The sequence below is a fragment of the Diachasma alloeum genome, unplaced genomic scaffold (genome assembly GCF_001412515.2).
Source record: "Diachasma alloeum isolate Michigan unplaced genomic scaffold, Dall2.0 Dall_scaffold_00284, whole genome shotgun sequence".
Taxonomy (NCBI): Eukaryota; Metazoa; Arthropoda; class Insecta; order Hymenoptera; family Braconidae; genus Diachasma; species Diachasma alloeum.
The window spans coordinates 21,442-44,285 of NW_021680423.1; the positions used below are offsets into that span (position 1 = coordinate 21,442).

Genomic DNA, 22,844 nt, shown 5'->3' on the forward strand with positions numbered 1-22,844 from the left:
CGGTTCCACCCAAAACCGCTATGCCTTCAGCCTGTCATCGGTCTGTGGCTCTTCTCATCCAGTCGCGGCTCTTTCAGCCGCCTCTAGATGTCACTTCCTGTCTTTCTTATAATAAGTTTTATATGATACGTGCGTGAAATCGCATGGGTTTCAGTTGACTATAGTCAACTGGAAAGTAGCGGGTTTCGAGCGCCTATCCACACTCAACTAAAACCCGAAATAACGTATGACGCGCATGCGCATCACCCATTCAAAGAGAATAACAAGGAAATCTAACCTCCGAATAGTGGATACATAGAATGACTGAAAAATGAAAAGGTGATTTTCGAAGCAGATAAAATGAGCCAAAATCGTATAATTCCTGATAGTGATGAAGAGTTAGGCCGTGAGGAGAATTTATTTACTGATGAGGAGGAGTTGATTGGTGATGTGACATTTGAAGAAAATGGAAATTAAATATTGTCCAATGAAGCAAATACTGTAACTTAAGGGCTTTATTGAATTCTAATGATCAAAATAATGTCAAGGAAACAGAGAAAAATTATTTTTGCTTTTTAGAGACATGTCACAGAATTCACCAAAACTTCACTGAAATTTGGTGATTGATTTCTAGAAATTAGGGATAAGTCATTGAGAATTCAGTAACGAAAATGAAATTTTTTAATCACACTTTTTTATAATTACTTTTTTAAATAGATGTGATCTTTTTTCTTCAGTGAAGGGGGTGAGGCCCCCTGGACCCCCTTTTCTCGTGGGGGGCTTCGCCCCCCACACCCCCCACTCGCCCCCCCTCCGCCGCCAAACTTCATCACGCACTTATCATATAAAATAATATACGCAACACGTGCGGACAGCAGGCGGTACCGCCTGCTTTCCGCACTAGTTACGTAATGTACTATAACAGTTCTCTTTCCTATTTAAGGGGATTTCAACCCGTAACGAGAAAATCTCGTTACACTGGTTAACTGATAAAAAATGCCGGGATGTGTAGCGGATTACTGCACTAATTCTACAGCGAAGGGTTTTAAGATGAACTATTTTCCGACTGATCCTGAGAGAAGAGCTATTTGGATTAAAAACATGAATCGTGAGGATTTTGTCCCAACTCGTCACTCCACACTGTGTGAGATATGTCATGTTTTGATGTAATTCTTTAACATGGTATGTAATTCTTTATATTATTCCTGATAGGTTCATTTCCAGCCTACAATGTGGGAAAAACCTCGAGTAGATGGTAAAAGGAGGCTTAAACATGATGTAGTTCCTACATTACTTGGGAAAGATCTAAGACGTCAGAATCCAATGTGTAACATGGCTCCTGAAATTCTCTCTACTGGTAATGTACATCTATTTACACAGAATAATTTCAAAGTAGAAAAACGTAATAATCTCCAATATTATGTTGGTTGATTTCTGTCTCATAGAATATATCTTTGTTAAACAATTTTTTTAGATCTCCATTTTTTTCAGATTCGCTTGGTATTTTAATACTTCCTGGTCTTAATGTATCTGAAATTGACGCACAGAATTGAACTACAGCAGATTGTCGCACTGGGGCCTTATTTTTTGTTCCAGTTTTTAAACATTCATATACACATCTCTATCATGCTCATAAGATAACTCGAAACCAAAGTTTTTTTACAAAATCTATATTTTCATTCAAACCGATTTTTTTAAATAAACAAAATCAACAGAATATATCCATCTCTCAGAAGTCAATCAATTTTTAAGGAAAAAAAAATATATTAATGAGAAAAATCTTATTAATTGTGCTTTATGAATATTTTTCCTCTTTCAGAAGTTTGAATCACCCGCCCAAGTCACACTTCTGGTTTTGCCTGATTCCTGTGGCATCCGCCAATCTCTTACTAGAGTATCTCTATCGCGAAAAGGCCTGTAGCGCATTTCTCTATGGCTAGGTTATTACTTTGAATGTGTTGTGTACATACACGACCTCATCACCTCAGTTTTGCCCTCAAATCCAAATAGGTGGCGCTGAATGGCGTATATATACACGGCTATACATGCTCATTATTAGTTGAGAGAGATACGTTACAGACGTATATAAATTCCTGTTTTCTGGGAAAAATGGGGACACATACGCGGTCCTCGCATACGATATTCCTCCACTCGTGTGCGCGGAGTCGTATACGCATTGGGATTCACCCTCTCGAGAATCGGCAAGCAGATTTTATGACACTTTCGGTCGCGCCATAATTTAGTAAGTTTTGGGAATGCTGAATTGTTTTTTGAAAAATTATTCGGGTGATTAATCATCAGGTAGAGATTTATTGAATAACTTTTCCCGAGGTGGATTCGTCAAGTGGTAGGCTTGTAGTTTATGAAGTTTTTCGGATAGAAATGATTTTGGTAGGGTTATCCCATTGGTAGAGTTGTGATTGGTATGGTAGTCCCGTTGTAAAAATGATACTCATTTGAGAAAATGCGTTTTTCTCCCCTCGATGTATAATTCATATTTTCGTTGGGGATCAAACAATCGAGTTAATGAATGTTTATTTTTCATGTAAATAGAACTATCTGAATGAATGTTTTAATTATTTTTAATGAATTCTTTCAAGTGTAATTTTCTAGCTATTTCAACTCATTTGACGATCTGCTTTACTTATAGAAAATGTAAGACTTGAAATGAGATGTGACTTGGGTAGGGAAAAGGTGAAAGGTAGCATGAAAAAGGAATGAATGGGAGATTATGCAATGGATGGAAAAGGAGAGGACATCAATGAAAAATGAGGTGGTAGTAAAAATTGTCTCCTCCAAGGAATCAAAGGGAAGAAGGGTATTTTACAGCTTTTCGCGAAGAGACATGAAGAATAAGATGGTGTTAAATGGAATAGGATGAAGATAGAAGAGGGAAATTTATCATGATACAGCAAAGTGTCTCCTCTCACCTGCTGCTCGACTCGATACAGACGGGCACCAATCGTCATAGGTTTTATGTTGCCAGCCCGGTCGATTCCTGCTAGGTAGCTTCCCGGCTTACCAAGGGTTTGATCCAATCTCCTCTGCAGCTCCTGCAAAACAAAAAAGCCAATATTAAGGTTGAGACAGCTTCCTTCGTTTTTTTTTTAGAAGAGAGGTACTCGGGAGTAGGTACCCTCTGTTTTTCCCTGGCTTTGTCTATTTTTATTTTTTTTCCAATCTTTGTTTCACCTTCACGTCGGCGACATGATATGTCGATGGGAGTGAACGGGAGAAACAAAGAAGCATAGACGACTGTGGGAAATAAAAGTTTCAACAATGGACGAATTGTTGTGAATTGAAGGGCAAAATGTGTCCGTCAATTGAATGGTGCCGGGGGAGTTTTGAATTTTTTATAACGCTTGGCATTCAAATGCTAAGAGTTGCATAGAGAAAATATTATTCTCATGTTACGAATATTGTGTCTAATTGAAGATATTTATTTTTCTGTTTTAGAAGCTAAATGAGATTCGAGGTTTTAATATATTTCCGATTTCCAGTAACAGTCTTTAGATTTCAGTACTCCGTGGTACTGAAATCCAGAGACAAAAAGTGCTGGATTGCAGTGAGATTTCTCTGAGGATCAGAGATAAAGAATCAGAAATAAAGTTTTAGTTCTCAGTAATTTTTACTGAAATGATGGTCTGTTGTTCTGGAATCCCGTACTTTGGATTCTTAAAATAAACATTGGTTACTGAAATCAAGAACCTCGGAGTACTAAAATAGCAGTTCCTGTGGTTCTTAAAATAAACCTTGAATTTCTTAAATTGAAATCTCTTGAATTGTCTCCCTAAGGATATCCAAGTAGTTTGTAATTTTTTTTCTGGAGGGAATCTTCAGAAATTATAGAATAGACCAAGAGTATTTTGTAGACGCCATATCAACTTTAGTTTTAGAACATTTTTTCGAGAAAACTATTTTTGACTTTGTTCGTTATACTTTCTAGTTTTTTGTGATATTAAAAAACATAAGTTTCCGGACAAATGATTGTAAACAATTAAATTAAAAGCTTATTGATTGTTACAACGTCCATATGGGGTGGTTTGAATCCGTGCGCTCGTGACGTTTGGCAATGCTCCACTCAAGTGATTATTCGCACCGAAGTTACGAGGTTATCTGGAACACATGCGCAGTGTTGCTGTATGATCATTAGAGGTTAGACCAACTAGAATCAAGTGTGAAATTGAATAAAATATGGTTCACAGTAGCGCTACCCCGGCTACTTTGTTGAAAACAATGTACTTCCATTCATCATCTGTTGAATTTTCATATTTCAATAAGTAATTCGGAAATTCTTGTGCTCACTGGATAAGGTCTAGATATCACTATAAATGAAATCTTACTCAACAAAACCCTCTTTTCCATTTCACTTTGGTCCTCTACAGACGCATTCAGTAATTTTTCTGTTAACATTATTTAACCAATTCTGATGGCCTCCAGAATTTGGAGTATTCTCTTCCCATTCATAATTTTTCCACAATTTCATTCGACGATTCCATGAACTTGAAAGTTTTCTAAAACTTCGAAAATTTCCTTGCCTTTCTTTCCTTCCTTCCTTTCCTTCCTTAAAGAACTCAAGAATTCTGGGAAATTGGTGCGAAAACTCGAGAAATTTCTCAAATATTCAAACTCAACTACGCCGTTTTTATTTCTACAAATTAGAGTGCAGTGTTCGGAGTCATGTGACACTTCCACATCATCTTTATTGTGCAGCCCTTTTTTGTGTTAGCCTTCTCTGTGAGTTTACATGGATTTTACAATATTTTCGCTGGTAATAGCCAAATTTGTGTGTACATAGATGGAGAATATCGACTGATAAATATTATTGTAGATTATTTTCTCTTAAATTTTTTCGAAGAAATTCCCGAAAAAATGTACTCAACACTTTTTTGGGGAATTTCTTCGAAAAAATGTACTTGATAATGAAAAATCCGAAAAAAACATGGGAATGGCAAGACTTTCAGCAAATCTAAAATCTTGCTTGAAAAACGTTGCTAATGTGAACGAAGTACTTGGATATCCTTAAGTTATCTTCATTCATTATGGTGTGACCTCCCAACGTAGGCAACCTCCTCCCCGCTTCGTCACAAATAATCACAAATTACAAAACTTCCTCCCCTTTTCAATCGCGTGCCGCAGTATTTGAATTCTCCACAACGGTTCTCATTTTACGGACCTAAGGTTCTTGATTTCAGTACCGTGGTGCTGGAACCCCGCAACTTTTTTTTGTGATCATTAAGGTAAAAGATTATTCTTTCTTTTATTATTCAGAAGCATTAAGAAATTGTATTACTCGTTCATGGCAATAATATTCCCCTTAAGGATAATCAGGCGAGCCCGGAGAGTTAGAAAAAAAGCAGCCATTTTTTTCTTTTTTTTTACGTATTCTTTAAATGATGGAAAAGGCGTGTGCAAGGTTTCAGACTGCTGGGTTATATGGTTTATTTATTATGAATTTTTGAAAAAGTGGTCATTTAACCCGTGATCTTATGGAAATCACAAAAAAACTGTAAAACCTAAGGAAAAAATGCAGCCAAAGTCATGAAACTTTAGACACATTTAGAACATGTGATCAATGATTTTTTGAGTGAAAAAGATTCTCACCTAGAAGCATTGTTTTTAATAATAGCGAAAAAAGTACTGAAAAATGAAATTTCTGCGCACGCAGCCCAAACGAGCAGCAACGTCCCAAGGTACCGATCGGATGGGGGTAGCGCGGTCAATTTAAACGTCTCTTGAGAGAGAAGCGATAAAGCGTTGCGATTGGAGCTGCCTCGAGCCAGTGGTACCAGTTCCTGGTGAAAAAAAAAAAATACCGACGATGTTGCCACTTTTTCGCATGGATTAATATTTTTTCATTTATTAAAAAAAAAACAATCTGAAAACCATTCAATGCGTGGAACAGATACAAATGAATTTGATTAGCTCCAAAAATAATTTTTAACCGAAGATACTCCTTAATATTGCCTGAATTTTGAATCCGAATGGAAAAATTTTTTTTGTTCAGCGATTGGTTTTCTGCAGGAAAACAATAGAAACCCCTCCGCCTCACCTCCTACATTTCCTCCTCGCCCGATTATGCTTAATAAAAATTATATAAAAGTATCATTAGATGTAACTACATCTCGTTTTGAAAAAACAAGTCAAATATGTAAGTTTTATATGTTTATGTTACAAATTTAGCAACAATTCACATTTTGACATTGAATATTTGAATGATTCAAATAAAATAATAATCCGAAATGACAAGAAAAATCCTCTATCGTCCAACTCCTGTCGTCAAACCTCCCAATTGATATTTTAAAACGTACATATTTTTAAATCTAATTAACTCAACCACGCTGGCCCCTATAGAACATTCGTGTTTGCCTAATCCGCGTAGTTGCGGAGTCCCGGGTCGTGCCGCTGAACGTTCGTCGATGGCGAAGTAAAACCAGGTAAATAAATGAGAAAGGAAAATAAAAATATATAGCAACTCGTTTAGCTCGTAAATTGCGATTTATTCCTGGCTGCTTAAATATAATTAATTCAGTTCATTAAGGAGGTACACAGCTTACCTTAATTCTAACCATCATATTCAAGTGCCCCTGGCTATACTGCTCGATTACGTCGCGCACATCATAGGGTTTTCTCGCCTGTTGAAATTTCCTTCGTGCCACAAAATATTTGATCTTTCTGATGGCTCTTATCGCATTTCTGTGTGCCTCTGTCAGCCTGGAAAATACGAGGAAAGCAATACATTAGATATATTCATTGTGAGCACTGAGCAGAATGACGATATATTTGTTTTTATCATGAAACAAAGTCTTCTCCATATCGCCACAATACATCACGATGAGAGAATGAAAAATACGGGGAAAACCGATGGCTGTCGTTCTTCACCCTTCTATTCAACCTTTATCAACTGTGGAATGCTCCATTCTTTCCTCGAAGGCATCAAAGGGTTGAAGGATATTTTCATATAGCTTAAAAACTGACCAACCATTCGACAAAAAGACGAGCACAGGTGGGGAATATTGAGAGGTGTCGAGGGAGACGAGTCAAAAGGCAAAGGCCTCTTGGCACGGCTGGTCGAACTATTCGTGTTACTATGGATGGTTTTTGTAGCACGATAAATCTAGGGCATCGTATAAAACGGGCTTGTGAAATGCACGCGCGTGCATACAGTAACAAAGAGGGGTGAGTTGCTTTGGGATGCAACAATGCTATGTACATCAACAATTCCGGATTCTGTTACCTGTGTTAGATTAAGATGAATCGGACATAACACAATTATCAATTTTTAACGTGGATACGTCTATGGTTTCAATATGGGGGGAGTCATTTTGGAAAACGGTCCTTGTGTGCAGTGCCATCTATCGGAAGTTTAGAAAATTCTGGGCATTTCGAGGTAATTCGAGAAGTTTCTAGAAATTTCGACGAAATTCAGGGAGTTTCTAGAAAATTCGAGGGAATTCAAGGAGTTTCCAGAAAATTTGAGGGAATGCAAGGAGTTTCTAGGAAATTCGAGAAAGAAGGAAAGACCATGGACGTATCCACGTACAATTACAGCTGTATCAAAGATACAGCCGCGCGCAAATTTTTTGTTCGGTATTGGTACTCACGTCGTAACTCGTTGTGGCTCATCGATGTCGATGTCGATTTCGTCACTCGCCGCTTCTGTCACTGAGCTTGTCTGAGATGTGAATAAACTACCCCTAGAAATAACAATGTCCCTTCAATTTTATTGACGTTGATGAAGTTTATTCGACGAAATTATTCGTCACTGATTGAAAGTGAACTCATCATTTGTGGAAAAAAAAACAGTTTGTCGATTGATTAATTCAAACTGCAACTATTATTGGGGTAAGTCAGGGTGGAATGAACACACGGGTGAGATGGACTTTCGCGTTTATTTCCTAACGGCACGTATAACATGTTTGAAGGTATATGCACAGAGTAAAAAGTTGTGGTTTGCAGTAGCAATCTAGAGAGCAAATTTTGTATTTCAATGAAATTTTTACAGATTCTAAGAGAATTCCTTGAGAGTTAGAGAAAAAATTTCTAGTTCTCAGGCATTTTCAGTGAGCTCTACACTTTGGTTCTAAAGTCCACTATTTTGGATTCTTAAAATAAAACCTTTAAGCAGAACCTTGGAATTCTTGAATTTACATTCATGTAATTGTTAATAATATTAATATTATTAATAATAATTATGATTAATATAATATTTTTTAGATGCAATATAATTATTGCATCCAAAAATTTTTTTTTTAAAGTTTAGAAAAATTGGCTGAATTTTCCGGGAAAAGAGCTTAAATAGAATTTAAGGGAAAAAAGTTAACAGAAGTTTAAGTTTTTTTGAAAATTCAAGTGAAGTCTCAATTTTTTAATGGCAGGAAAATGGAAATTCCACAATTTACATGAATTTTTAAGTAAAAATGAATCTTCATTACCAAATTTCCTTAAATTTTCAGGGAATTCCTTTAAAATTTTTGGAATTTTCTTTCAGGAAGCTTGAAACAATTCCTTGAAATTTCAAAGGAATCTAAAACCGAAGGAGAGATTTCTCTGAATTTTCGTGATGTTTCATTAATTTTCCCGGAATAATTAAAAAGAAATTTACAGTGCCCATGGTGTTTTTTTCAGGAAATTATGAATATTCAATGACAAAATTCTTTGAAATTTCAGTGGAAAATTTTTAACAGTATCCCGCGGTTTTGAATTTAAGGACTTTTCTCATTGAAAGGGATGTTTTTGGTACTGAATTTTAGTGATTGTTTCACTGAAACTGAGCGACTACTGTCTGGATCTCACTGCTATGCCTTTTAAAACCACGAGTTTCTGCACTCCAGTACCTTGGTTATAGAAACCAGAAACTTTTTTTCTATGCGATTGAAGGGGAGTCTTACGATCGACCGTTCGATAATCTTGGTCTACACCAAGATTGTCGAACGGTCGATCGTAATTTTAGGTCACTTCAACTCTACCTTGCCATTTCCATTATCTGCCATTATAATATATTTTTCTTTTCTTCTTTATGCAATCTTCAAATAATCCATTGAACTTCTTAGAAACCTTCATAATGGTTTATTCCGCCTTTCACAATTATTTTTTTCAGATGAAGTACTTCCTGACTTGCTCGGTGAATAGGGAGAAATTGATATCACTGGTTATTCAGGTTCTGCCTTTTTTTTCATGGAAATTTTCTATCGTTAAAAGAATAATGTCAATGTACAAGATTTTTCTTTATTTTTTTGTGTTTGAAATAATTTATGGGATTGAGTAATCAATGAATCCATGGAATTGTCAATATGTCTGAATAAAGGATCATTGCGCCTTAAAATTTCGTATTTTCTTGACGGAAAAAGAATCTACTGATTATTACTGTTCGATTTAAGTAAATGGAGAGTGATATTTGGTTTCACGGGCTTTTACTAAAAATGGAGGAAACTGTGAGGCAATACATGATCGTAACGGAATTTGTCGGTAACTATACTGAGAAAAAAATGTATTGTCGCCAAATATCCATTTACTTGAGAGAAATGTTTATTGTTTCAGTACCGTATTTCTCCAGTCGAGTCATTACCAGGCAATTCTCATTAGGTTTCAATTATGACAATTGTATTGCTTTAGGAGATGATTATATATATTAGTTATGACCTTGAATGAACTCCCTCAATCATTATCAGAATTTAAAAATTAATCAAAATTCTTCCCTTTAAAGAATAGGGAATTTAGGAAAAATGAATTATCATTGGAGGAGTTCATTCAAGGTCAGGTGCAACATATTCATCCTCTAGCACAATACGATTATCATAGTTGAAATCTAATCAGGCTCGCCTGGGAATGACTCGATTGGAGAAATAAGATTTTGAAAAAGAAATACTCTCAAGTAAATGAATATTTAGCACAAATAATTTTTCTTCTCAGTACATCAGTAAAATTTATGCGTTTGTGATGTGAAAATGCGACAAAATCTATCAATTTCACGGTACTTTCTGCGAATTGTTGTGGTACATCGCTCGATGATTTTTTTCTTAACTCCTTATGATGATTTTTTCTTTATTCCTATTTTCCATTATCATTGAAAATTATTTTTCATCACTTCTGTGTAAAGTGAAATTTTACGCATGCTCCGCTCGCGCACAATCTCATTTTCCTCACATTATGATAAAAAATAGGGTTCGACACTCGTGGGAAAAGTGTTCTTTGACCCTTGGGAGGGTACCACACACCTCCCACGGATCAAAAAACAATTTTTTGTGATACCTGCCCGAAAAGTGCACTTTTCAAAACGGTTTTGTGTGCATAAAGCAGTTGTTTTCCACACGGCGTGCGTAAAGTGAATCCTTATGCGTAAGAGTAATACCACAATGGACATCACTCTTACCGCATAACGTACGCAACGTGTCAAACAATCGCTCAACTATTTTTCGATCATTTGTGACAATAGCAAGGGTACATCTGATGTTGCATTCATTGTGGCATAACCCTGAGGCGTCGCTTTAGGCACTCAAAGTTCACTTTACGCACGCTCTTGAACTTTACGCACTAGTAACACAATATACTATTACTCACTCATATCAAAATATACAATTCTTTACATTTTTCCCCTATGCATTCTGTTCATACAATCCAGCAGAACAAAATAGAATTTTTCCTGAATACAATCGCGTGATTGAAACGATGATTCACAATCTTCCGCTTGAGGTGTCCATCTCCCCCTGACTCACCCTATCTTTATCAAGCAACTCTTTCGTGAGGAGTAGAATGAAAATAATCAATAGTATAGGGGAGGTTGGGGTAAAACGGACACTTTTGATTTTTTTTTTTAATGTTAATGAGGGGTTGAAACGTTGATAAAATTTGATAATTTTTTTTTCAATGNTTCTCAGTACATCAGTAAAATTTATGCGTTTGTGATGTGAAAATGCGACAAAATCTATCAATTTCACGGTACTTTCTGCGAATTGTTGTGGTACATCGCTCGATGATTTTTTTCTTAACTCCTTATGATGATTTTTTCTTTATTCCTATTTTCCATTATCATTGAAAATTATTTTTCATCACTTCTGTGTAAAGTGAAATTTTACGCATGCTCCGCTCGCGCACAATCTCATTTTCCTCACATTATGATAAAAAATAGGGTTCGACACTCGTGGGAAAAGTGTTCTTTGACCCTTGGGAGGGTACCACACACCTCCCACGGATCAAAAAACAATTTTTTGTGATACCTGCCCGAAAAGTGCACTTTTCAAAACGGTTTTGTGTGCATAAAGCAGTTGTTTTCCACACGGCGTGCGTAAAGTGAATCCTTATGCGTAAGAGTAATACCACAATGGACATCACTCTTACCGCATAACGTACGCAACGTGTCAAACAATCGCTCAACTATTTTTCGATCATTTGTGACAATAGCAAGGGTACATCTGATGTTGCATTCATTGTGGCATAACCCTGAGGCGTCGCTTTAGGCACTCAAAGTTCACTTTACGCACGCTCTTGAACTTTACGCACTAGTAACACAATATACTATTACTCACTCATATCAAAATATACAATTCTTTACATTTTTCCCCTATGCATTCTGTTCATACAATCCAGCAGAACAAAATAGAATTTTTCCTGAATACAATCGCGTGATTGAAACGATGATTCACAATCTTCCGCTTGAGGTGTCCATCTCCCCCTGACTCACCCTATCTTTATCAAGCAACTCTTTCGTGAGGAGTAGAATGAAAATAATCAATAGTATAGGGGAGGTTGGGGTAAAACGGACACTTTTGATTTTTTTTTTTAATGTTAATGAGGGGTTGAAACGTTGATAAAATTTGATAATTTTTTTTTCAATGCAAAGAACAATTCTTTCCTTTTGTGACGAGCCTAAACTGAGCTCAATTGATCAATTTGTTTCTGAGTTATGAATATAATTTTAAAAAAGTCTAAAGTGTCCGTTTTACCCCACCCTCCCCTAGTTGAAATAAAGCTCACCGGTTATCTCGTCTCACTCGATTGGGTGTGCCCGATTTGGGTTCTTCCATATAAAAAACCACATCTCCTTCATTATCAATCCTACTGTCAGTCTGTGTTCCCGTTGTGCCGCCCGATACAGGGACAGACGGTTGTGATGGCGTTTGCTGCTGTTGATTTTGCATCTCCATTCGATTTCTCGATTTCCGCCTCTTCAGGACACTCGCCTTTTTAGCCACCTGGATCATCAGAGACTGAACCCCCGGTGCCCTCCCATTACAACACGTCGAACACAGCATGCACTAATACTACTGTCCCACTTGTTTTTTTTTCGACAGAAAAAAGGATTTGACTCCTTTGAAGCCGTCGTTGTTAAGCGTGATGCTGGCACTCCGTCGAATCTCGTTCACATTTTTTCATTCCTCTACGAGGAAGAAAAAACGTTCGCCGGGAGTGTACAATGGAATACTTTTTTTATTGTAACAATGGAATACTTCAATGGTGATAATCGAATGAAAGATTTTTAGCATTTTTAGCAATTCAAATATTTTGATTTTCGGCAGAAGAATTTATACAGAGAATCCCACCGTTAAATATTTCCACTCTATGGTCGGATTCACTCACGCGTATGTTGAAAACAATTTGCATTGTTTGGTCAGTGGATCGAAGATTCCAGAGAATACTAGTGATTTCCATTGCAAACTTCCGAATACCTTTCTTTTTTCTACCACGTTATGAAGCATCTAAACAGTTTTGCAAAAAGCAGAGAATTTCCAGTGTTTCCATCTCTTTGTGAATTGAAGTATGTGAGATTGAGATTTCTGATGCTATTCACTCCCAACGGAATATTTATCATAGTAATAATAAGGCATGCGCATGCAGCATTACGCGAAGCAGATAATTGAAACATGAGTGAACGCCGAGCGGGTCCGCTGGGCAAAATACACTGAGATAGGTATTGAATATCACAGTTGTAATATAATGAGTAAACATGAGTTTGCGGCTTTCTAGGAAGTATTAGAAAGGCGACAGCGTTGTACTTAATGCTGTATTCAACTAATTAGTTCTAATAGTGAATGTAATTATTGTCGATTGAGAGAACTTGGATTATCGAATCACACACAGACTGTCTAGCGTCGGTGGATATCCGAAGGATGCGAAATGACTTTCAATGAAATGGGAATTCATCATATTGATGATGAATTCTGATGAGTGAACTGGGTTGATCATCTATGCCTCTCATTTTCTATTGATAACTTCAAAGCCAGGCACGACGTATTTAAATGAGATTCACTACTCTGATGATATACGGGTGTATTGCGAGAGGGCTTCAAAGTGACGTTTCATCGTGGTCCTCATTGATTTCATTATACAAGTGGTCTCGTTTACACGTCAAAAGTGATTTTCGGAAATTGATATTATCAATAATATTAATGTTGTATATTTTGGAGATGTTTATTGTTCTATAATTTCATGGCATATCTTGGGAAGCTCTGATAAAATTTAGAATTGGGTTGTTGTATGTAATTTTTTATTGATTATTCCCTAAGAACGCACGGAGAGAAAAGTTGGATAAATCTTTCCTAGAAAATCGTGGTAAATTTTACGAATTCAATGAAAAAATAGCTGTTTGTGGAGGATATTTTACGATTCGTTCTGTAAGAAAACACATCTGTGGGTGCACAAACTACCCTGCCGTACGCGTTCGATAAAAAGTCACTCTCCGTTATAGAAAAATTATACGTAATATTGAGCAATTATTAACCTTTACTGGGAAAATTTTTGATGGAATGCAGAGTATATGTTACTGTTTCGGCAGAAATAACCCTCAAATTCAGTAAATTTTCCCGGATCAACACAGAACAATTTACTATTTGTCTAGCACTCTTCTCCAGATGTAGGCTGAAAAAGTATTGAAAATCGAGTTTGCTCCATGATTACTTGACTTATTTGGTCATTTTTTTCCAACTTTTTTGTCCGTCTGGATTGGGACCATTCAGAATACAGTATGTGAGGTCACGTGATCAGCTCGAAGAAGTTTTATATGGACTAAACACTAGCTTTTGGATATTACAGACCAGCTTTGCATTTGTTCTGAATATCTTGACTCCAAATACTGCCTTCTACCTGCCCGTGGTCCGTTTTTGAGGAATAATGCGACAAAAAATTTCAAATTTTTGGGTCAAAAAATTCTAGAATTGTCCGGAACATTCTAGAGAGATTCAACGACCGGAGTAGAAATCTCATCGGGTTTAAGTGAGGTCCCGGAAGGGTACACCCGACGGGATCGTCGGATCCTGATGAGGTGAACCTTATCGGAACCCTAATACAACGTCACGCAGCTCCCCGATAAAGAGGTCATCCGGGATCCCCGATGAAAACCTGATGATGTTTTCCAGGGTTAATTAAGGGGAGATCGCGGTGAATTTTAAAACTTTTCGCTCGGTCTTAAGAGACCAATAGGACGACTTTTGGTATATGAAGGGATATATTCAGGGATCGGAACAATCATCAATTTCAAAATAACTTAAATTTAGCTTATGTTTAACTGATAATATTACCCAACAATTTTCAATTACCAAATTCATCATCAATCGAATATTCAAATTCTGACATAATCTATCAACCAGTAATCGTGTCAGAAGATTGACCATTACGTGTCTAATCGAAAAAAAAACCTTGTATGAAATTTAGAATTATTCACTCAATAGTTAATTGAAAATTTAAATTATGAATTAATTTATTATTTTCAAATTTCAATTAAGATGAATTAAAAAAAAAAAATTTTTTTCTCGTATACCCGGTCGGCTCTTTAAGATTTGTTCCCTTCGTACCCCGAACCCTCTGTACCGCATTCGCCGATAGACAAGGGAAAACCTCATTTGAGGGAAAAACCTGCCCAGGTACAGTCGTCTCTTGCGAGACTCCCGCTCGACAATTAAACCGTAAGATTTAGAGTGTCACAAATTTTGACCCCCCCCCAGCCGGGAATCGAACCCGGGTCTCCCGCATGCCAATCCCACACTCTAACCACACAGCCGTCGCCGTCGGTCAATTAAGATAAAATAACCATAGTAATAGAAAGGCGCAAATTCTAATAATATTACAAATGTAATTGTTATTTTCGTCGCTTCGACCCGGTTAGGGTATACTGCGATGATGATCAAGACTTTAAATGGTTAGATCGCACCATTCTATCCGGCCGGGATTTGAACTCGGAACCTTTCGCATGTGAGGCAGCGAAATTACCCATTGCGCCAAGCCACTAGGGGGCTACAAATGTAATGATTGTCGACCGATCGCTGAATATATTAATAAAGAAGAAACTAAAAAATATATCCCTTCATATACCAAAAATCGTTCAATAGTTCTTGAGGTTTCAATCGAAAGGAATATAAAAAGAAGCATGGGAAGTCTAATTGTGAAAAAAAATACGTCCCCTAGCCGGTATCCCAACCCATGTTTTTTTTCTTGTCCAACACTACCACTCGGTTATCGCACCATTTCTGGAAATATTATTTCAATGTCTTTTATATAAGCAACGCGCCATGTATTTCACACATATCTTCATCATAATGAACTGCGGTATTATCGATAATCATGACCACCATTATCGATGGATGACTGAGTGATTATACTGTTGAAAATTTTCCACTGAAATTTCCGGTAAGGGTCTTGGAAATTTCCAACAAGTAACATATTCACTGAAATTTCAAGGAATTGACCATGCATAATTTCATGGAAAAACCAGTGGGAACCGTAAATTTCAGTTTAATTATTTTGAGAAAATTACTAAAAAATCAGAAAAATTTATAGAAATCTCCCCTTGAATTCCAGATTCCTTTGAATTTTTAGGGACTTGTTAAAGAATTCAAGAGAATGTAGCCGAGAATATTGATTTTCACTTGAAAATTCATGTGAATTGCGAAATTTTTGTCTTTCTGCCGCTAAAAAAATTGGAACTTTACTTTTTTTTTCTATTTCAGACATTTTAAACCCTTTGATTTACTCCGCCATCTACCCTCTACCTAACCTTGAGGCTGTGTGGCCGACTTGCTACACTGTACCGCATTTGCTCCCGCGAGAGACGGGGGGAAACCACAGAAAACCTCCGTCGGTACAATCGATTCCTCTATTTGGAATCTCCCGCTGGTCCAGAGCCGTGGTGAGACGGACCCCACCAGAATCCGCCCCAGGCGAGCCCCTTAGCCCCCTTTATCGGAAGTTAAGGGTCCCCCTCAGTTGGGATCCGAAAGCCCAGCCCACCCTTTCGAGCCCCCAACCCCTGTTTCCAGACGTTAAAAAACCTGACCGGACTGGCATTCGAACCCACGACCTCCTAGTGGCCAAGCCGAACTAACCATTTAGCCACCGCGACCATTGGACGTCGGTGGAACTTTACTTGAAGCTTGAAATTTCATTGACTTATTCCCCTTAAATCGAATTCAAAGTCTTTTTCCGGAAAATTTAGCTAAATTTTTTTACAGTGGTTCCAGTGATTCTCTAAGGATATCCAAGTTCCTTAACCATTTCCATGCGGCAATCATTTTCTGCATTTGTAAATAAACATCGGAGCTCCTATTTAATCGTTTGTGATCCTAGATCCTAAATGTGATTTTTATTTTGAACCATTAAAAAGCACGTGACAATTTTTTTGAGAATTTGAGACAAATGATTCAAAATCATATAAAATTTGAAGCTTATTTGAATCTGATGAATCATCTAATATGTCCTATCAAGTTTGATATTTTTCATAGCTTTCACTTATCAGGAGAACCTGATGATGACCTGGTCATTTTCCGAGCAGGTTTACCCTATTTGATTCGAAATGATTTTCGTTGGGAGAAATCCACGATGTCCCGACTACTTCTCGATCCGGTTTTCCCTTTTTCACTTGAAATGAGATTACCCTAGTCATCTCCCGATGGTGCACTCATCAGACTCTACTCTACACTCTACTCCGACGAAATTTCTACTCGGGTAATGTTGGAACATTTCAAAAGTATTTTATTATCCGACATTGAAGGATATTCCAAATATGATAAAGCAAGATTTTTTGTCAGAGGATGATGAGTAAATTTGCAAAAATTATTCCTCAGTAATGTGTCAATGTTGAATAAATAATGTTATTGAAAGAGATAATAAAACTGAAATAAAACATGCATAAATATTTTTAAGAAATTTAAATAAATCCAAATCCATTTACATACCATCTTCTTTACACAAATCAACTGAAATACATTAGGGTTCATTGTAAAATACTGTCCTAGCATAAAGTAAACGTACTTAATAAATTTATGATAATAATGGAGGGAAGAGTGATAGTCAAATGATATTGATAAAAATGATTGATAGATTGCTATTTTTAAAACCGGGGCTCACAGAGTGAACAATAGTTCGACTACGGAAATAATGCCAGGGAGGCTGACGTCTGTCGTGGGATTTGCAACCCCTGCATTACTAAGTCCTATTCAACTCGGATGTCTATTTATAGATGGAAAGAACAATAGAGAAAAAAGAGTTACGGAGAATCATTTTAGTGAATCTAAATAATTTACTCTACTATCTGTGGGAGCACGTCTAAAAAACTTCGTCAAAAAAACCTGGTTAATTCAACTTTAATTAGTCAAATTAAACTTCCGTTACTAAATCCTTCCGGTTATCTTGTCGTTTCTAAGAATATAAGTAAAATCTGTGTTTGTGTATGGGATTCTAGAGAGTTGTTATCTCTTTTGTTTTGGTTCATTGTGAAAAGAATAATCGATATTTCTCTTTTTTTTTTTTATATTCCGGCCCTTTCTGCCCTCTGATTGGCTAATCGGCCCTATCCAACCCTATGCATGCGGCTGTGGATTCTACACTGCACCGCATTCGCCCTCCTATAGAACATAGGAGTAGCATGGGAAACCACAGAAAACCCATGCCGGTACAGGCGGTCACTGTATTAGCGACCTCCCCCGCTCGTCGGAGCCACCGGTTGAAAAACTCAGATCCACGGGGAATCGAACTCACAACCTTTCGCACACTAGGCTCGCACCTAGCCGCTTCGGCCACCGACGTCGGTTAGATATTTCTCATTTATTTCATTGAAATGGTATTTTCTGGAGAGGGAGAACTACTCTGAGGTATTTGAGAGGGATTGCTTCGAATGTTGTGCTTTAAATGACTCATCATTGGCTGTATTTTGTTGCGTTGTGGATGTAAATGGTTGTATTATTTATTCCCCCATGCTTATGGACTTATGTTAAATCACTTGTTATTGAGCCTCGATGTTGTCTACCGTGGAGATGATGTTTGCAAATTTAATTTTGTTTGTTCTTTGTTTGTTCTTTTTTCATTTTGTTATTTTCGTTCGTGGGTATTGATTGAAGTGTTCTCAATGCTCTATTCTTGTTTTATTGCTTCCGAATGGAAGCATTGTAATCGTTTGTAAAATTTATGTTTTGGATTTTTCGTGTTATATCGACCCATTATGATGCAAAAAGTCCGAAAATGCAAATTTTTAAACCAATTTTTCTTCGATTGTTCGCTAATGAATCGATGGAATTAAATCTTTTTTTCCTTAAATGTAGGTATTGTTGAACCCTATCAATGGCTATTAATTAAAATTGAATTCATTTTAGTACATTAGAGTACAAGGGGACAAATTTCGTTTTCAACGAATGTGTAGTTTACAGGCCGAGCCGAAGGCGAGGTCTGTACACACATTCGTTGAAAACGAAATTTATTACCGAGTGCTCTATAATATTTTATGTCAAGTCGTGCAGAAGTCGAGTTTTGAGCAGGCTGCGCGAAGCGCAGCGTGCGATAAACTTGACTTATTGCACGGCGCGACATAAATTAATTTTTAGAATTTTTAAAATTTTTCAAAAATTGTTTTGTTCTGCATTGATTAAATGATGGTTTAATAGTATATTGTCCATCAAGGACGGAAAGTCATGTTTCCCCCGCCCGAGGTGCATATGCTATTTTTTACCACGTCTGCAAAGAAAAGTTTGTATTTTGCTTTCTGGCGAGCGGGAGCGAAGTGAATACTTTCCGCTCAAGGGTGGAATGTTGGTCCCGAGGGAGGAAAGTAATCAGTACTTTCCGCCCGAGGGAGCAACTTTGCACCCTAGAGCAGAAAGTACTGACTTTCTTCCCGCTTATCAGGGAGTAAAGTACGAACTTTCCTTCCGCTCATGAAAGAGCACACAGGCGTTTTAAAAAACTGCATGTATACCTCGGGCGGAAATTCTTGACTTTCCGCCCTTCATGCACAATATACTAATGTGGATGTCCGTTTGACCAAGTTCGAAAATAAATAGCAATAATCGTTATTTTGATTTATTTGAACATTTGGGAAAATTCTGTATTTTTTGAAAATCAGAATTCCCAGGATATCTTTGGATATCATCCTTCAAATGAAGACAATCATAGCTTAAAATGTTTGTTTTAATGACATTAAGTGGAAATAAAAAGATGATTACGATAGCTATATTGGTGGGTTTGATTTTTACGATGATTGTTGAAAATTTCGAATTTTTCATGAATTTCTCTGAAAGTGAGCTTTCTGGCGGTTTCTTCAAATGTGATGTTTCAAATTGATTCAAGTATGTGTAAATAAAAATTCTCTATTAACATTTTATCGAAGGGCTGAGGAGAGAGAGAACTGTAAAAAAGACAATTGGTTGTATCGAAAAAAGGGATAATAAGAATAATGATGCTGATAACATTCAACCAAGTTAAAAATCTGATAAAATTAGTTAAAAATAAATCGTATTCATTTTAATAAAATGAAAAAACAATGAATTATATACTATAGAAGAAAATGATGTGCGAAATAACCATTCGGAAGCATATTGCTAATTAATTAGCAAAAGTAACTATACTATATTCAATACAACAGCCATTTCCGACTTGTTTGCATTATTTTTCTGGAGTTTTTGAAAGTTCTTCAATGCTCAAATTGTTCTAGTTTTTTTCTTCAAGTGTTTTTAGTTACCAAGTTGTTTTGACGAAATTTTTTTTAACGGGGCCGGTATCTGCGTTATTCTGAGCCGGGCTATTTTGACGAAAAACGAATGTTACTTCGAAATTTTAGTGGGATGTAAAAACTCTACATTTATGATGCAGTGAACTTTTATGTGAAGTAATCAAACGAGACTAATGAAGAGGTGGGCTGCATTAACGGAAAAAATATCAATCTCATTGAGTTTTTCATGTATAAAAAAGTTGTCGGTTAATCTTCACATTTCGTGTTTTTCTATAATGAAGATCATGAATCTTCAATAAAAATCAATATTTCTTCTACAGAAATAATCTCAATCGGAACATCGGAATAAATGGACATGAAATATACACATATTCAGATTAATACGAAAACAACGAATGCTCAAGACACTCATTCAGGGCCTCGAGCCTGAGCGGGATACAAATTAATCATCGCTGCTGGATTAAAACTAGCAAAATCGAAACGCCACATCGAGACCCATTGAGATAGAAACGATTCAATAAGTGCATCAGCTGCCAAATTACTAACAAAGCAAACGGGACATTTTCCTAAAAATAACTTGGTATTTATCCACCAAAATCAATTTAGGCATCGCACATTGAAAAACCTAGTAACTGAACTGCCAATAATTTCCGTTTCATAGAGGAAGGACTGTGAAAACCGTTGGAACTGTTTTGTACTTTCCTCCCATCATTTTTTTCTGAATAGAATATTATTGCCCCTTCGCAGCGGACGTTTGTCTGCTGACGCGAGTTTTTTTCATGGTTATTGGGTATTTACCCTGACGATGTCTCTAACAACTGTTGCCCGCACAAAATGTAACTGGACCGCACGCCAATTGCTGTTAGTTCTTTTGTAAACTTGTTCAATTTCGAAGGGAATACCCGAGGCAAGAAAGAACAAAAATTGATATTGATAACAGATGCCTCAATATCTATTAACGAAGTGAATGAAAATCTTTGGTGTTCATCATGTTTAAATTGGAACACTGTCGAGCAAGCACGCACCTCCATCAAACTCATCGTGTGCCTTGGTTCCATCGGAATGAAGATTAAATTTCAGTATTTTCATTCAATTTCTTCCTTTCTCATTATATCAACTTTCAAAATAACATTGGAAGCAACTAAGTACATTGACAGTCAACAGCTAACGTCTACATTGACGAACGTCATTGACGCAACGTAGTGTGGCTCACCTTTCCAAGTGGAGTGGATGGTTGACCCGGTGGTGCTGGGTCCTTTATGTAAATATTCCATGTAGCAACGCTGTTGATGGCCTTGTCCGCCGCATAACATCGCCAAAGACATTGGATCAACATTGCTGCCGCTGGTATCTGACGGTTGAAGTGTTTCTGACGTTGTTTTTGTTGGACTTTGAGTGCGAAACCAGAACCAAGGATACCCTGCGGTATGTTTTCATGTCATTGAGTTTAATTTTGTTGAAAGTTTTTTTGATGACGAGGGGGTCGCACTGCTTTTTTAAGCACGACAAGTATTTGATGGGAATTTTTTTTTCAATTTTTTCTTCAAATTTCGTTTTTTCTTTGAATTTTTCCCAATTTTTCATTTTTCAATTTGAAAATTCATTATTCATGGTCCGTAAATGGTCAGCCATTTACGGACCATAAATAATGGATTTTAGAATTAAAAAACTGAAAAATGAGAATTTGGAAAAAAAAATTCAAAACGAAATTTGAAAAAAATTATTTTTGGATAGAATAGATCTGAGTCCCAGTCTAATTTTTTAATGTTTTGTAAAAATAGTCACTTTCGGTAAGGAAAGAAATAAATCTTCAAACGAGATGGGGGAATGGGGTACCACGCACAATTTTCAAGTATTTTGACGATTTTAAAGCATTTCCGACGATGGGATTGGCACTATGCTCAATCGAAAGAACGGGAAATTTCCGCCGGAAAAACTCACAAAATTCAAAAATTTACGTTGTAGGCGTCACAAAATTTGGAAAAAATTGAAAATTTTTTTTGATGCCTTTTAAATGATATAAAAGGAATATAAGAAGCTTCAACAAAATCAAATTTTTGAAGGTAGAACACCATACCAATAATTCGCGAATACACCCATACAACCGTTCATACAAAGTTTTCGAGATATTACGGTTTTTCTAATTTTTCATAAAGAAAACTTTATAATTACGCTAGCTTATGCAAAAATCAAGATATCAACTTGTTTTCCCATTGAATTTCTTCATATATGAGAAAAATATCTTCATGTGAACTGGAAACAAATTCTAAGATCTTATAACACTCATAGAAGTACCCCAAATATACTATCAAAGCAATCGAAGCTGATATTTTAAGCATTGAAGCGAACTTCTTCACTCATCCGGCTAATCAACCTAAGACATGACGTACGAAAATTTCTATAAAGTTTGGGCGTCGGTAGTACCGGGCTTACTTTGAATTTAAGACTTGAAATGAGCCTATCAATGCGTATATTTACCCGTTTCGTACAGTTCTCAAAAGTTTTAAGCCCTCTGACATACCCAGCGCTAACCGAGTCTTCTATTTCAAATTTCAGGCCGGATATGCACAGGCTTTAAAACTATCTTCGATGCTTGGGAAAATTGTGGGAAAGTTTCAGACACATGTGATTTATGAGTGAAATCAGGTTATTGAAATTCACATAGGTGGGAGTTATCGGAACTTACCGCTGGAAGTGCGAAGAACGATATGGCAAATACACTGAAACAGGAGGCTACTATTTTTCCCATCCACGTTTGGGGTACTGTGTCACCGTAGCCTATTGTTGTTACTGTGATCTAAAACAATGATATGTGAATTTAATCAATGAGACATCATAGCAAAAATTTTGTAGACAAAGCAAGAGCAGTTATTACTAGTAATCCCATTAGTTTTCGATTCTTATAAAAAATTTCTGCGTCTTCGTGGACATTCTTATC

General features: G+C 36.6%; 1 protein-coding gene across 1 annotated transcript in view; it reads right to left on the reverse strand.

Annotated features, from left to right (window-relative positions):
* LOC107038507 (potassium voltage-gated channel subfamily KQT member 1) overlaps nucleotides 1–22,844 on the reverse strand; it is a 44,479-nt gene that overhangs the window by 10,840 nt on the left and 10,795 nt on the right. The window contains exons 6-11 of the mRNA XM_015257651.2: nucleotides 22,593–22,703; nucleotides 21,120–21,326; nucleotides 11,953–12,185; nucleotides 7,584–7,676; nucleotides 6,537–6,693; nucleotides 2,910–3,032 (exon numbers count right to left, since the gene is read on the reverse strand). Coding sequence (XP_015113137.2) covers nucleotides 2,910–3,032; nucleotides 6,537–6,693; nucleotides 7,584–7,676; nucleotides 11,953–12,185; nucleotides 21,120–21,326; nucleotides 22,593–22,703 — 924 coding nt within the window. The remainder of the gene's footprint in view (nucleotides 1–2,909; nucleotides 3,033–6,536; nucleotides 6,694–7,583; nucleotides 7,677–11,952; nucleotides 12,186–21,119; nucleotides 21,327–22,592; nucleotides 22,704–22,844) is intronic.